Source organism: Staurois parvus, unplaced genomic scaffold (genome assembly GCF_062004578.1).
Source record: "Staurois parvus isolate SC_StPar_1 unplaced genomic scaffold, SC_StPar_1.0 ptg000748l, whole genome shotgun sequence".
In the NCBI taxonomy this organism is placed as follows: domain Eukaryota; kingdom Metazoa; phylum Chordata; class Amphibia; order Anura; family Ranidae; genus Staurois; species Staurois parvus.
The window spans coordinates 3,498,296-3,513,373 of NW_028318544.1; the positions used below are offsets into that span (position 1 = coordinate 3,498,296).

Below are 15,078 nucleotides of genomic sequence, written 5' to 3' on the forward strand. Positions count from 1 at the left end.
AGGAGGATATGTGGACACCAACTATAGACGCAGTTGTACACTCATACTGGCCAATATGTCTACCCAAAATACATATCAGACCATATTGAACTGAGATGAGCATTAGTAACAGTTGGAAAAATCCAGCCTGACTAATCATATTTTCCATCAAATGCAATTATCCACAGTTGCCCTCTTTGGTAAACAAATGGCTAAAGACAAAGCAATAGTCAAATCTAGCCAACAATTGGCTACATCAAGTAACAGTGATTAATATCTAATACTTTTAACAATATCGGACCCCCTGGGGCCTACATCCTCTTTATGAGTCTGGGTCTCAAGATAATCTAAGCTCTTATTTCTTCATCACTAGACTTTTATTGCTTGTGCACAGATAACCAAACATTTTTTTTCAAAACTATTTTTATAGCTGACTGTTGTACCAACTGGGCACAGCGATATAAGTCACACTTAAAGCAGACCTTGCATTATAATAAAAGCATGTGTCACTGTTTGGTCCAGAATATGGTGTACATATTCTGTGTTGAGTTTTGAATTTGCTGTATTTGGGAAGTCCCAGCAAGTACAGAAATCGCCTCTTGGATGCACCCTCCTGCACAGCCTTCAGGAGTACAAATGTAACGATTACTGAACATTATATATCATATAATCGGCAACCTAGTACGATTGTGCAATGTTAGTTGAATTAGCATGGAAATGCCGAGGTGAATCTCAGCCTGACATGCTCAGTAAATTTATACTGCTAAAATGCTTTGTCATGCAAGGTCACATTAAGTGGACTAGTCATTTTCACAATGGGGAGACAGTAACTTTTAATTCATAGTCCTGCAAATGCTGTCCAAAAAACCTGAGTATATTGGCGTATTAAAACCAAACTTGCTAGTTAAAGAAATATATTGGTAGAGCCACAATAATTCTGCAGCTCCAAGTGAATTTTTAGGCTGAGAGGGAATCTCACAAAAACAACTTCCTCCTCTGTATATTAAGTAGACAATTTAAAATGCTATAAAGTCTTTTCAAAGTTTTCATATATTGCTCTTAGTTTAGCATAAAGCTATGCAGATGGCTAATTTTCACAGAATCCATTACAATTTCATTTTGTTCTTTTTACTTTTTAAGTGAAATGTTCTATATTTCTTAGCCTATATATTATATTATACAAAATAGAGAACTATATTAACACTGGGGCATGGGAAATACTAATAAATAACATAGCCCAACTATTTATCACATGTACATATAACTTAGATTTAGGACTATGATGACTTAATTCTAATGAATAAATGAGCACAATACATATTTGTTCATGCAACATTCTTCAGTAACCATGCCTTATCCTATGTTTTTTTAAATATGTGATGAGCACAAAAAGCAATGTACATATCCTGATTGTATTCATACTATTTGCCCTAATAAACATTATATTTTATTGCACACTTGCACAGTTTTATCTGCATATCTGTAAGCAGCACTCTTAAAAGGAACTGATTGGACTATTATTTGTTATTAAAATTAAAAAAGACCAAATACATCTCATTGTATGGTCATTTTTAATTGTTGTTAAAATTAAAAATGACCATACAATGAGATGTATTTGGTCTTCTATGATTTTGGATGACAATTATATAATGCATGTGATAGCAATTATAATAGCACATGAACTTGGAAAGATATTCCACCAGTTCTGATATTTTCAGCCAATTCAGTGTTAGTTGCTTCAGTGGAAAATGTAATTTTGAACTACATATATGGCAGGCATATATTATAGCTATATATATTATATATATATATTTAAATGCCACATACTGATATATATATATATATATATATCAGTATGTGGCATTTAAAACCAACTATAATCTTGCTAGGGACAACGATCTTGTTATAATTGCATTGTTTCTAATAAACAATTAGTTCATTATGTGGCTTCTTAACTGATTTAGTTTTATTGATAGTGTATGTATAGCCCAAACTTTTTTTTTCTTGGCTAAAATAAAGGGTTTTTTGTGAAACCAATATTCTCTATTGGTCCTGGAGACCACTTTCACGAAACAGTAGTTGATGGAAAATCCAATATTTTACAGTTGTCACCAGAACAGGAGTAGGTTGGAAATGTTTTAGTGGAGGCTCCGATTCCGTTTAACTGTTTAACCCTTTCACGCCGAGAGTGCACAAATACACGGTCTCTCAATAAGTGGGACTTGACGCCAAGAGGCCGTATATTTGTTTATCAAAATGTAAACAAACTTATTCTGAGAGTACGCCTCACGCTCTAGGCACAGTTACCAGCACCTAACGATCATGTTACCGCTGTGACAGCCAATCAGGGCAGTCACAATCATAAATCCTACCCCACCTCCTGGCATCGGAAACCCCTTATAGGACCAGGAGGCACCGGCATTAAAGGGTTAAAAGGGAAATTCCTCTTCCTTCTTAGAGCTGTCCTCTCACTTCCTGTTCTGTCTCTGGGCCAGGAAGTAAAGGAAGTCTCCCCAACAGAACAGAGACGGCAAAAAATGCATGCGTTGTATACCTTTCCTGCTGTTTCAAAACCGCTTTAATTGGTAATAATTTAATATTAAGTAGAGTGAAATAGCTGGAAAACACTAATCAGCTACTTTTTTAGACACAGCTTTCATAAGAGAAGCATGCCATTGCTGACTTCTTATTCTGAAACTACAAGTTGCCGCCTCTTCATTTAATACTTTGTGTCACTACCCTGAGTACACAGAACAAGGACTTTACTGATTTGCAAATGTGTTTCTGGTCAGTGACTCAGAAAGTGTTGAAGCTAGAGGGCCAGCATAACACCTAAACTAGCAAATTCAAAGATCAGCCATCAATGGCAGCCCACTATTTCTTTTATTAGAGGTTTACTTTAATACTGGATGATTGCTGTCTACAGTATGAATAGTATATGAGGCACAAATTATTAAATGAAGGGAGAACTGTACCTGATACCTATAATATCCAATCAGAGTCTACTTTTATTCCAATATAATGCACTGAGCAGAAAAAACAGCTATGTGAACAAAGTTTCCTTTCTTTGTGTTTAATATAATTTCTTTGCATAACAATACAAAAAAGACTCTAAAACGTTGCATTCTTTCTGCAGCATTGTCTCTTTGGCTTGGAGAATCTTATACAGTTTGGAAGGTTGAGTTCCAGTAATTGTTCTTAATTTAAATAAATGCTCACTTAGGATTCTCTAGCCAGTGGTGATTAAATCCAGCTAGTTTTAGATAGGGTGGGGAAGGATTGGAACCTGAAGTTGCACTACAAATATGCTGAGAGCCTTCTATATAAAGCAAGATTTGCCTATATGCTCTTAAAATAAGACACCTGCTCCTCCCCCTGACATACTGTGAGTTTATAGATAAAAGGATGGACTTAATAAAACTGAAGCTATGATACTTGGTATAAAAAAGAGTTGCGGTCAAGCCAACCAGATTTTACCAATCGTTCACCGAGAAAGATGCAGTTTAGCGCTAAAATTATAGGGAAAAAGACCCACTATACTGTTAACTGGTACCAGATCTGACTGCAAGCCATATCAGACAAATCTGTTATCCTTCACTGGAATTCAGAGTTCTGCCTGTTCTCCTAACAAGTCCATGACTTCAACATAGTTATTTTCAAGTACCCAGTGCAGTATGGGCACAGAGGATTCACAGTTCTGTGATGTTCAAGGCCACTATTTGTGCTGTCCATATCTACAGACCTTTGTGGCCACACAGTTCCCTAAACCATACATGATATTGATATTATTATTGTATGTGACTAGACACCAATTTACTCATGAAAACATGGAGTCCCTTAAAGGAAAATCAGTAGCCTTCTCGGTGCTAGTGATGTTGTGCCAGACCTTGTTTGCAGGTACCCCCCAATACCCTCAGTATACTATTTTGTTTTTATTCAAACAGTGTCCAGGTTCCTGCTGAGCATTAATGGTGATTTATTACAGGAAACACTGAACATTTCTAAAGGATGCAACACATTCCACCTATTTTGTTATTTCCAATTGGCAGCAGAGTTTTTTGATGGAAAATGATGCAGGAACAGGAAGGCAGCAATAAAGCACCACTAATTTTGGGGCACCAGAATACTACAGTAATAAAAAAAAGAGAATGTTCTGACATTGAAAGAAGCATGCAGACAAGTCCTGCTCTTGGATCACAAATTATGAAAAGCTTGGCTTAGGTTTCCGTTAAAATTTTGTTGTCATTCATTTCTACCTATGTGACCTAGACCTCAATATAAAAAAATTAAATTTGATATCTGGTTACTCTGTCTACATATACTTTATTGTCTAAGCCCAATCTCTAGCAGGAGTAATGCTGAGTGGGACAGCAGATATGCACCCCCTCTTAAGCCTGGTACACATGGGCCAAATATCATCCAATATCAGCCAATTCAACAGTAACCGGCCAGCATTAAGCCATGTGTACAGTAGCCTGGTCGGCTTCTGTAGAACAAGCATGCTGGAAAAACATCTGCCGATTGGCGTCTGATCAGCACTCTCATCCATGGCTGCCAGCACTGACCGGTGTGTTCTGGCAGGGGGTTCAGTCCCCCTGTCAGAACATAATAGCTCAGTGGGGAGATCGCTGTACTTACATTGCATAGTTAGTACAGAGACCTCCTCGACAGAGAGCTGAAGGAAAGAAAACTCATATTCTGTAGCAGGCTTAGGTAGGACATGATCTTGCAGAGGCACCTCATGATAAGCTGACCTCTTGTGTTGATAATAGCCATCATATGCTGAATTCCTATACTGAAACCACATGTTTGGCAGTGGAAGTTTGAAAACTATATACCCAAACAAAATATCCTACCTAAATGTATAAAGGGAGTGGATATTAGATTATAATAGAAATACTTTGAAAATGGGAAATATCCTGTAGTCCTTAAAGAGTGTCAACACTGCTCCCCCACAGATACAGTATGTTAAGTCATGGTCACCCTAAGACAGGAAGCGTGTTACTTTCAGAATCACCTGGTAAATCAAAGGGGGAAAAAAGCCTGAAAGAAAAGAAAACTAATGCAGCCACCACACCCAAAGACTGCAATATATTACATTTATGTTCCTGGGTTTAGATACACTTTAAGAAACCCGGGAAGGAGAAGGGCTAAAAGAAAAATGCAGTATCCTATAGGTCCCAACTGTCTAATATTCTGAGGAACTGCCCCTCTACAGTTTTCCCACTTTTTGGACTGATGTATTGCACAATTTAACAAGCAAAAGTGTTGTTCTATAGTAAACATTTTATTCCAAGCTATAAATTATCGCATTTGTTATTCTAAAAACCTAGTATAAAAAATCTTCTTGATGGACATGACAAGGGGCATGGCAGAAGTGAGTCCTTTGCCAACAAAGCTCATGCTAAAAGATGTCCCTTTTTTGCATCTCAGAAAGTTGAGAGGTATGGTAACCTGCAGCTGTTGATTACAATTCACTTCAAATTAATTAATACTAGATAGAGGAGTACTGATTGGTTGCTAGGTATGTTGCATTGAGTGCTTTTCTCTGCGCACTGTTTTCTGAGTAGTAATTAGCTCTAACTGCTGTGAATTTCTATTGTGGTCGACTGCTCCTTGACAGCCTCACAGGTTATCTGTAGACGACAACAAAGTGGAGAGTTGTCACAAACAGCTAGTTTCTTCATACAGTTTGCTAAATCTAATAGTGAGTATGAATAGAGCTGGATATGTAACATAAAAAACATCCTAATTAATGGAACTTTGAAGGCACAGAGGATATATGAAAGATATAAAACATACATTTTTATTGCAGATATAAGTAAGAGCACAAATCATAAAATGCAACTACTGACAATATCACTTGAAGTCTCCATGAGGTTCACAACATCTGACAGCACAGTTACTCCTCCTTATTACATATGTCATGTGTTTCATATCACCAAATATGCCACATTTTTGACAGAAGATCACATGCAGAACCCAACATGTTTCAATTATACTAATAATCTTCTTCAAGTGTAGCAATAATGGTTTTTTGAGTTGTTATACTAACTACTGAACAGCATGGCGACTACATTATCCTTCTGAGCATATTTGTGACTTGACTCCTGGGGGATCTGCTATGACCCTAATTTTATTTTGATGTACTCCATCAGGGGAAAACTACAGCAGTTGGAGTTAGAAGCCATTATTAGTGAACTGTGATGGCGAAATCGCAAACCTTTGTACAATATTATGGGGAAGTCCTGATGATCCTTATGTGTTCTCCCTCTGGGTATGTGGGTATGCTGGTAGGGTCACCTAGAACCTTTAAGATATAATATTTTATATCTTAGAGGCTCTAGGTGACCCTACCAGCATAAATATATATATCGCAGTGGCTATATGGTTAGCACTTCCACCTGGCATTATGACTAGGGTCATTGGTTCAAATCCCAACCACGGCACCACCTGCCTGGAGTTTGCATGTTGTGCCTGTGTGGGTTTCCTCTGGGTACTCCAGTTTCCTCCCACAATCCAAAGACACGCTGGTAGGAGAATTGGCTCCTCTCTAAATTGGCCCTAGTATGTGTATGTATGAATGTAAGTTAGGGAATTTAGATTGTACACTCCTTGAGGGTTAGGGACTGATGTGAATGTACAATAAGTATGTAAAGCGCTGTGTAAATTGACGATGCTATGTAAGTACCTGTAATAAATAAAATAAATAAATATATATATATATATATATATACACACTCACACAATGTGATATAATTGAAACATGTTGGATTCTGCATGTAATCTACTGTCAATAATGTGACATATTTTGTAATCTGAACACACAACACATGTAATAAGGAGGTTTATTTGCTTTGCTGTTAGATGTTGTGAGCCACATGGAGACTTTAAGTGATATTGTTAGCAATTGTCTTTTATGATTTCTGCTTTTACAAATATCTGCAGTTAAAATGTATGTATGTTCTTTATATTTTGTTTTCCCTTGATGCCTTCAAAGTCCCATTAATTTTTTGTGTTGCAAATCATTTAGGGAGGTGACACTTTATATACAGCAAGTATATCTTGGCCACATATTATTTATTGTTATAAATAGAGCTGGAAATGAAAAATATGAAAAGCTTCTATTCTGAGAAAATGCAGTACAGAATTTTGGGTTACTGTACTATGCTCTCCTAGACATTGTATTTTATTTTAAGGGAGTTCCACCCACATACTTGGGGGGTTTTGAACACAGATGAGTAGGCTCCTATGCTGTATCCTTCCTGCTCATGGGACTCGGGAGAGTGATTTTCCTCTGCACACTGGGGGGCATCAGAAAAATTCTCCAAAACTAGAACTACAGTATTTTATAAGATGGTATAAGAATTTCAATTAATCACATTCAGAAAAAAAAATGTCAGTCAAGGCTTTGTAAATATGGAGCTCAATTTGCACCACTTACATAAAGTTGATCAAACAAAACCAAAAAAGTTCTGTCTGTATATTAGTACTAAAAACAATAACAAGAGTTATCATATAATAACAAAAAAGATACAACCAAACCTTTGTATACTGCTTATATTTCAGATGCTCATTACCAAGCAGTTACTATGTACATATAAAACCCTATGCTGATGGTTATTATATCAATGCCTGCAGTTAAAAGTTCATTGTTCTACGTACTCTTGCCTGATAGATAACATTAGTATGGCTTGCATATTTAGGAGTATGATTTCTGCCATGTTTCCAATGCAATTCTCCACAGTGTAGTTGCATAGTTTAGGCTAATTCAATTGTGCTTTAAAGCATACCTCACAGTAAAGTTCATACCATGTATAGTATCTTCTAATTACATGTAGCACACCTGGCATCAATGACAAACATTCCAATAGATAATGCAGCCTGTTGATTTCCAGCTCTTGGCACAAAATATCCCAGCTGGCCACCTAGTGGCTGAATCCTGCCAGCTGTGCCGGTACTGACAGGCAGTTCCTATCAACCGAACGTTTGTATTTGATAGCACACGGGTGAATATGAAACAGCACACTTGGAAGAGATCACTGATCTCACCTTATTACACAGAGCTCCCAATGTCCTAACATCCTCTCCTTGCAGTCACAGAGTATCTTCCTCCTTTATTTGGGGAAAAACAAACCTGCACAGTGACTTCTGTCATAACATTTCTACACAGTGATTTCTGTCATAACATTTCTTCCTGTAGGTCAGGTCATGGACTACTCCAATGCCAATGACGCCTTCTAAAAGCATCTCCAAAGCAGGCTTTGTATTAAAATCCAGTACCGTCATGGATTCAGGTCTAAGTGACTTGAAAAAGTGACGTTTTTCACATATTTAGAAAAGATTTTTACGCTCAAATATGTAAGATGACAGCATACATACATCAATAGGGTCATCCATTTCCATTTCTAATTATTAAAGGGCTGCTCCACATGACGTCATCCAATCTCTGCTATTTCTTCCTTTATCAATATAAATAAGTGAAGAATCACACACTTAAGTAGACCGTATACACTAGTAGATTTTCCAACAAACGTTCGTAAGAACATCTGTACGAATTTCTCAGCGCATTCAATGACTTGAATAATGTCATTTGAAAGCACTTTTGAACATCTGATTTTGGAATGAATAGATTTCCCCAAACAAAAAAACACATACATTATTAAAAATGTATTAATTCAAAACATTTTTCCCATCCTGTGCCTTTCAATGTTCCTCTCACTGCCGTCAATAACAATTGGAAAATCAAACAAATGTTCTTAAATGGAAATTTTCCAACAAGATTCAACCAGTGTATGGCTTGCCTCTTTCTTTGTGGCCTGCTAAGGTTCCACAGTGCAATCATTTGTGTCCAATTCATGGCACGATTGTTTCAAGATTGCACTATAGTTGGTAATACAGTGTAACACTCTCACATCGTCATCATCATTAACTGTTTGGAGGAAATTGTATTCACTAATGCAATCCAGGAACCTTCCCTTATGTCCAATTTAAAAAGGAACAAGGAGCACACAACCAGAAGGCCTTAAAGCAGTAGCAAACCCAAAACCCAAAAATGTTATATATATATATATATATATAAATTACCAATCCTTAGATGTGGTGTCCGCATTAGTTTTCTTATTTAGGCTTTTGTTCCCCTGTTTTCACCTGCTGATCTGGCCAGTAATATGCCTCCTGTAAAAGAGCACCCTCACTCTGGATGAAGGAGCACAGAAACACCTTTGAACAGTAGCATTGTTAATCAAGGGGGAGGGGATGTTAGATGTACTAGAAGATTTAGATACACTAACTCCAGCCAACACTTTATAATCAATTAGAGCAACAATCCCTTTTGGGATAACGGTTTTACATAAATAAATTAAAGCTGATCACTGTAAGCACCCCTGTCAGTGGTAAATGGTTTGCCTCATTCATCTAAATGCTACATATGTAAGAATGCTTTTTCTTTTGAAAGACAACAGATTTATTGGCCAGATGTGTGAATAATGGAAAGAAAGCCTAAAAAAAAACAAATGCAGTCACAACATCTAAGAATTGGTAAGCTGAAAAAAAATGATTTGCTTTTGGGCTTAATACAGCTTTAAAGTGAATCTTTCAGCCATTTTCAAAAACTGCAGTGCTACCTGTTCTTATTATTGTTCATTGCAAAAATCCTCCTCTGTGGATCCCTCTGATTCTGGATTAAATTTGGAACTAAAAGCTTGACTTTTCTGACTTTTGGACTAAGCACTGTATACCCATCAGTGAGAGAGCCTCAGAGCTATTAAAGATCTCGGTCTTTGGACAAGGGATATTGGGTAATTCAAAATGGCTAACAGGTAAACTTTACATTGCATATCTTACAACCATGATGTAAACGTCATTGAGCAATTCCAAATGTGCTGTTCCCATATTTCTTCAGTAGTAAAGTACAGATTCATAATGTAAGGGTAGAGCACAGGTTCACCACTAACAATTAAAAAATGGAGAAAACAAATTTTGTTGAGGTAACCAGCCCCCAACAACCCTGTTGCTACTGTTTAAAAGGTGTTATCATTTTCCATGTTTGTAGTTCATATAAAAGGCACATGTTGCACAAGGCGCCCTACTAAACTCGGTCAGGAAAATGGACTCTGACTATCCAAACTATGTGTCAGCTGGGGTCTCTTCTTGGGAATTCTCAAAGGATGAATTTATTGCTTCCAGGAAAGGCCCAGGATAGGTTTGTGCTATGTGCTGGATTCCTTTGTCTATGCTACTGTCTTCATTTGGCTCTTCCCTGGCGCCGAAGGCGGGGCAGGATCTGGTCCGTGCATAATTTGGCTCCGCTCTGGTGTTGCCAATCATCTCACTGACTGTGCTTATTGGGGAGGCCTGCCACCTTCTCCTTTGCAACTGATCCTCTTTGTGTTTAATGGAATACCAGGCCAGAAATATAAAAATGAATCCTAAGAATTTCAAACCAGCTGCCAGTCCAAAATAAACGAAACGAAATGATGTCACGTTGTATTCCCAGCAGGAGCCTTGCACTCCACAGTCCTGCTGCCAAAGCATGCAAGTTGTATCAATAACAGCCCCGAAGTAGATCGGTGTAGGAATGTAAGCTGCAAAAACAAAGACACGTTAGGGAGCTTGGAAATTTGCATCGTTTCACACAATAAATAATGTGCAGTAAGGCACGGTAGGTTGCCAATGTAATTACAAAGCGTTAGATGGAAAATGTATAGCTAACTCTGGGGTTCTTTTTTATATGAAGTATACAAAGACAACCTTATTTCACTTCATGTTTGCATTCACTGATATGCTAAGATCCTGATTTTTTAACCCAAGAGTCAAAGCCCAAGTTACGATTCTCTCCACATATCTAGTATCCTTAGTCATCTTTTGGAACTTAGAGTCAATAACTGGTTATATACCTTTAGTCACTAAAACAAGTAAATGCCACTGACCTGGGTCCCACACCACTTTGAAGGAATTTAGGTTTATACCTCTACACAGAACTGCATTAGCTCAGCAACATTTGCAGGCTGTTGAGCATTACCAGTTCTTTTCAGGTCTTGTCACAACATCAACTGAATTCAGGTCATTCCATAACTTAAGCCATTTAGCTGTTGACCTACTTACACGCTTGAGATCCTTCATCCTATATGACCCAACTGCAATTCAGCTTTATCTCATGGTCTTATGGCCTAACATTCTACTTTAGAAGTTTCTTATACAAAGAGGAATTAATGGCTCCTTTGATAACAGAAAGGTGCCCGAGGCTTGTAAAAAAATACTCAGTCCATCGCACAGCCAGCACCATATTTGTTGGTGTAAGGTCACTTTGAAAAACTCTATTTGGTCTTAAGTAAAATTTCATATAGTAAGTAGTAAATTCTATTTATCACTAAACAGTAGTAAAAACATACTTTTTTCTGTACTTACAATTGAGTATATATTCAGAGGTTAGACAAAAGAATGGAAACACTACATAATTTGCAGGTGTGAAAGTGATGACATGTTTCACTTTGAAAGCGGAAGTGATGTAACATTCTTTTGCTTCTGCTGTGTGATGAGACACCTAGCTAACAGGTGGGAAGCCTTGCTTTCGTCATTTACTGTGTGTGCTGCTAGTAATACAGAGTCATGTCAGAGCTTCCTGAGCTTCAAAGAGGGCAAATTGTTGGTGCCCGCTTAGTTGGTGCCTCTGTGACTGAATCCGCCAATTTATTTGCAGTGTCGCGAGGTACAGTATGAAAGGATATGACAACATATACAGTTTTGGGAAAATGTTGTTTGATAAGCATAAGCGTGGTCAACATGGTCAACTGACTGAAAGGACTTTGTCAACAATTGTGACCTGGAATAAGAAAATAACCACTGCAAAAGTGACTGCAGAGCTCAATCTCAGTCCTGTGAGAACTGACTCCCATGAAGACTGAGACTGAGCTCTGCAGTCATTTTTTCAGCAGTTGTTTTCTTATTCCTGATCAAAATCCTTTGCAATGTTCTTTTGTCTCTTGGAATCAGTTGACCATGTTGACCGTGCTTATGCTTTTCAGGCAAAATTTTCCTGGAAACTGTATAAGCTGTCTTAACCTTTGATGCTGTACTAACGTCAGTTACAGAGGCACCAGCTAAGTGGAAGCACAATGGAAGCAATACAAAGAGGACAGGATTCTTTTTTTTATACAAGTACATGGTACAGCAGGTACATATCAGGAATATGACATTTTGGGTATTCTTTAACAACGTCCCACCTGGCCTATTGCAAAATGACGCAATCTGTCCAGCTGTGTCCACTGAACACAGCCACTGACAAATCATTGTACTGGCCTGCTGCAGATACCATGTGATCGCTGTGACCAATCACAGCAGATCAAATGACAATTGTAAACAATGAATGGCTTTGATCCATGCCATTCATTGTGTGCAATTGTGTTCCTAGCTGTGATTCGTCACAGTGATCACATGGTACAGACAGGGCCAATCACAGCCCATCTGTATCAATCATAGCTAACCACAACAATACATACTGAACTAATCTATTTCATTCAGTAAAAATTCTTGCTTATAGCAGTAAAATCCATTGCTATAAGCAATCATAATGTGTAAAAAATAAGGATAGTCTTCCAGGTATACACACAGAAGATGGTTGTATTATTGTTCTATTATTGAAGGTCAAAAATGAATATTAACCTTTAATTTTAAGGCTCAATTAGAGTAGTAAGCTAGTTTTAAATCTAAAAAACAGATTTGCCAGAAGCATGTGGAATTTCTCAGTGAGTTGGGGAAAACACATTATTTGTTATTTTTTAGAACATCAATTATGTGCCATATGTCTTTACACTACCAAGTGTGAAATCTGCCAAGCTCCAAGCCCAGAGAGGGAAAAAACATTAAATGCTACAGAGGCAAAAATCGATAGAAAAGGATTTATATATGAAACTTAATGGAGAATTTTCAAAGGTGTCTCAGAGAAAGAGCTGGTTAGTAAGCCTTAGGAAGTCTTCTGGTTCTACAATGGTCAGCAGAAGGTGGACCATACTTTAAAGTGTATCTCTCTCTTTAAAGTGTATCTCTACACAAAATATTGTTATTAGTTTGGATAGAATAGGGAATGGTTGGAACTACTGTCAGGGTTTTATTAAAGTCTCAGCTATGGAGATCCAGTTTCCATGACAGAAAGTGATGGAATTAACAATATTTTACACTTGTTGTTCAACAGGAAGTGGAAGGAAATCTTCCAATAGGAAACCTGTTGTGATGCAAACTGCCCCTTTGAAGAGATTTATTTTTTCTTGTTATTTAGAGATACATTTTCAATATGTTGCTCTGTTTAGTAGGATTGCCATAATTGTCTCTCTTTTTTGACACAAATATGTCTCAAGACAATGAGCAGACGGAAGGACAAATTATATTATAAATTATATTAGATTATATGTTTGTGTCCATTACTGCAGAGCAACATGTTGAAACAACTCATAATATGGTCCCTAAGACTGACCAAGCTTGAATCCCAGATTCCTGAGGGTATATCTGTCGAAAACCCTTATTCTTACTAATCCATGTAAGGACAGTGCAATGGATTTGGAAAAAAAACTTAGACAGGCATTTAACAATCTGTATAAAAGAGAAACCAGACCTTCCTGTAAAGGAACCTATTGGTATACAGAGTTTACCACGATTGTTCATTGAGAGATTTGACAAGCCATAATTAAAGCAGAACTTGACCCTAAAGGAGAGCTTTATGCTCTCCTGCCCCATCCTATTCTGTTGTTGGCATTTTTTTTGGGGGGGGGAGGGGCAGCAGGTACCTGGTTTTGAGATGTACCCGCATCCACTACCACCTGCAACCTTCTGAGACACGTCATAGGTCCCAGAATGGTGTGGGACCATTCACAAAGTGCAGTGTGGCTCGGGCATGAAGTGGTACAAGCGAGCATGACGCTGGATCCTTGGACAGGTAAATGTCCATTTATTAAAAGTCAGCAGCTACAGTATTAGTAGCTGCAGACTTTTATTTTATTTTTTTCAAAAATGCTGAAGAACCGCTTTAAGTAGAGCCACTGCTTTTACAGCTTTCCAGAACAAAGATGCAGTGCAGCTCCTTCTAATATACCTAATGCACAAATATTATCAATAAATCAAAAAGATACATAAAACACCTTCATTAACCCTTTGAGGACCGTAAGGTTTTGGAACGCCAAAAGAATAAATTTTTTTGTTTTTAAAATTCGTACACTTCATTTGCTGTAACTAATCCATTTCATGAAATAATTGGCAAAAAGCTAGATCCATTTGTTGTTTGTTGATGAGAACTAATATTTTGACTCAAACCAAAAAAAAAAAAAGAGTTTCAAGTTCTTAATCAGATGATACACGGAATTAAAAACATGGGACAAATACGTCCCTTGGTCCTCAAAGGGTTAACAGCAAAAAATGACCTGTGCGATGGAAAATCTTTACATAACATACAACCATATTATTCCATTATCCATCACGTGTGCTTATGATATAACTCACAAAACGTCCTATAAAATTAAAGTCTTTCTTTTTTATATTATGTGCTCTCCAATTCCTTCAATATCTCATATACCAGTGATCCGCCACCTTCCACTCTATGTGCTCACCTTATTGTATGACCGCCGTGCACGATAGGTCTAAATGCATTTTCCACTTTAAGGGCACAAGATAACACTCCATGCTTTCCAGATGAAACCCTCTGAGGAAATCAAGTGATCTATGATGGCAGAGCCAGTGATGTCAGCATGTCCGAACCAAGAAGTAAGAGTGTCTTTTGTCCACAGCACGGCCACTGAGTTATCTCCTAAGGTGAAAGTATATACGTGTTTTTCTATGGTGTATCTTTTGTTGTTTTAATTAAAAAAGGAAAGACTTTAAAGGGAAAGCACTATGATTGTTTTCCGTTTTTTTCCTGAGCAACAGTTGGGGAACATAAAAAGGAACATCTTTATAAAAAAAATAAAAAAAACTTGGAGGTTCTTGGAGATGGAAAGTTCAAAGATTCATGGGAGAATAAAAGCAAAAGGAGAGGTAAAGGTGCATAAAACCATCTGGAGAGCATGGAGTGTTATCTTGTGCCCCTTAAAGGGGAAAGCACATTTAGACCTA

At 37.5% G+C, this 15,078-nt stretch overlaps 1 protein-coding gene across 1 annotated transcript in view; it reads right to left on the reverse strand.

The window, feature by feature from the left end:
- Window positions 1–7,524: 7,524 nt before the first annotated feature.
- SLCO5A1 (solute carrier organic anion transporter family member 5A1) overlaps window positions 7,525–15,078 on the reverse strand; it is a 142,398-nt gene continuing 134,844 nt past the window's right edge. The window contains exon 10 of the mRNA XM_089654286.1: window positions 7,525–10,565. Within this exon, the coding sequence (XP_089510412.1) occupies window positions 10,108–10,565 (458 nt within the window). The 3' untranslated portion in view covers window positions 7,525–10,107. The remainder of the gene's footprint in view (window positions 10,566–15,078) is intronic.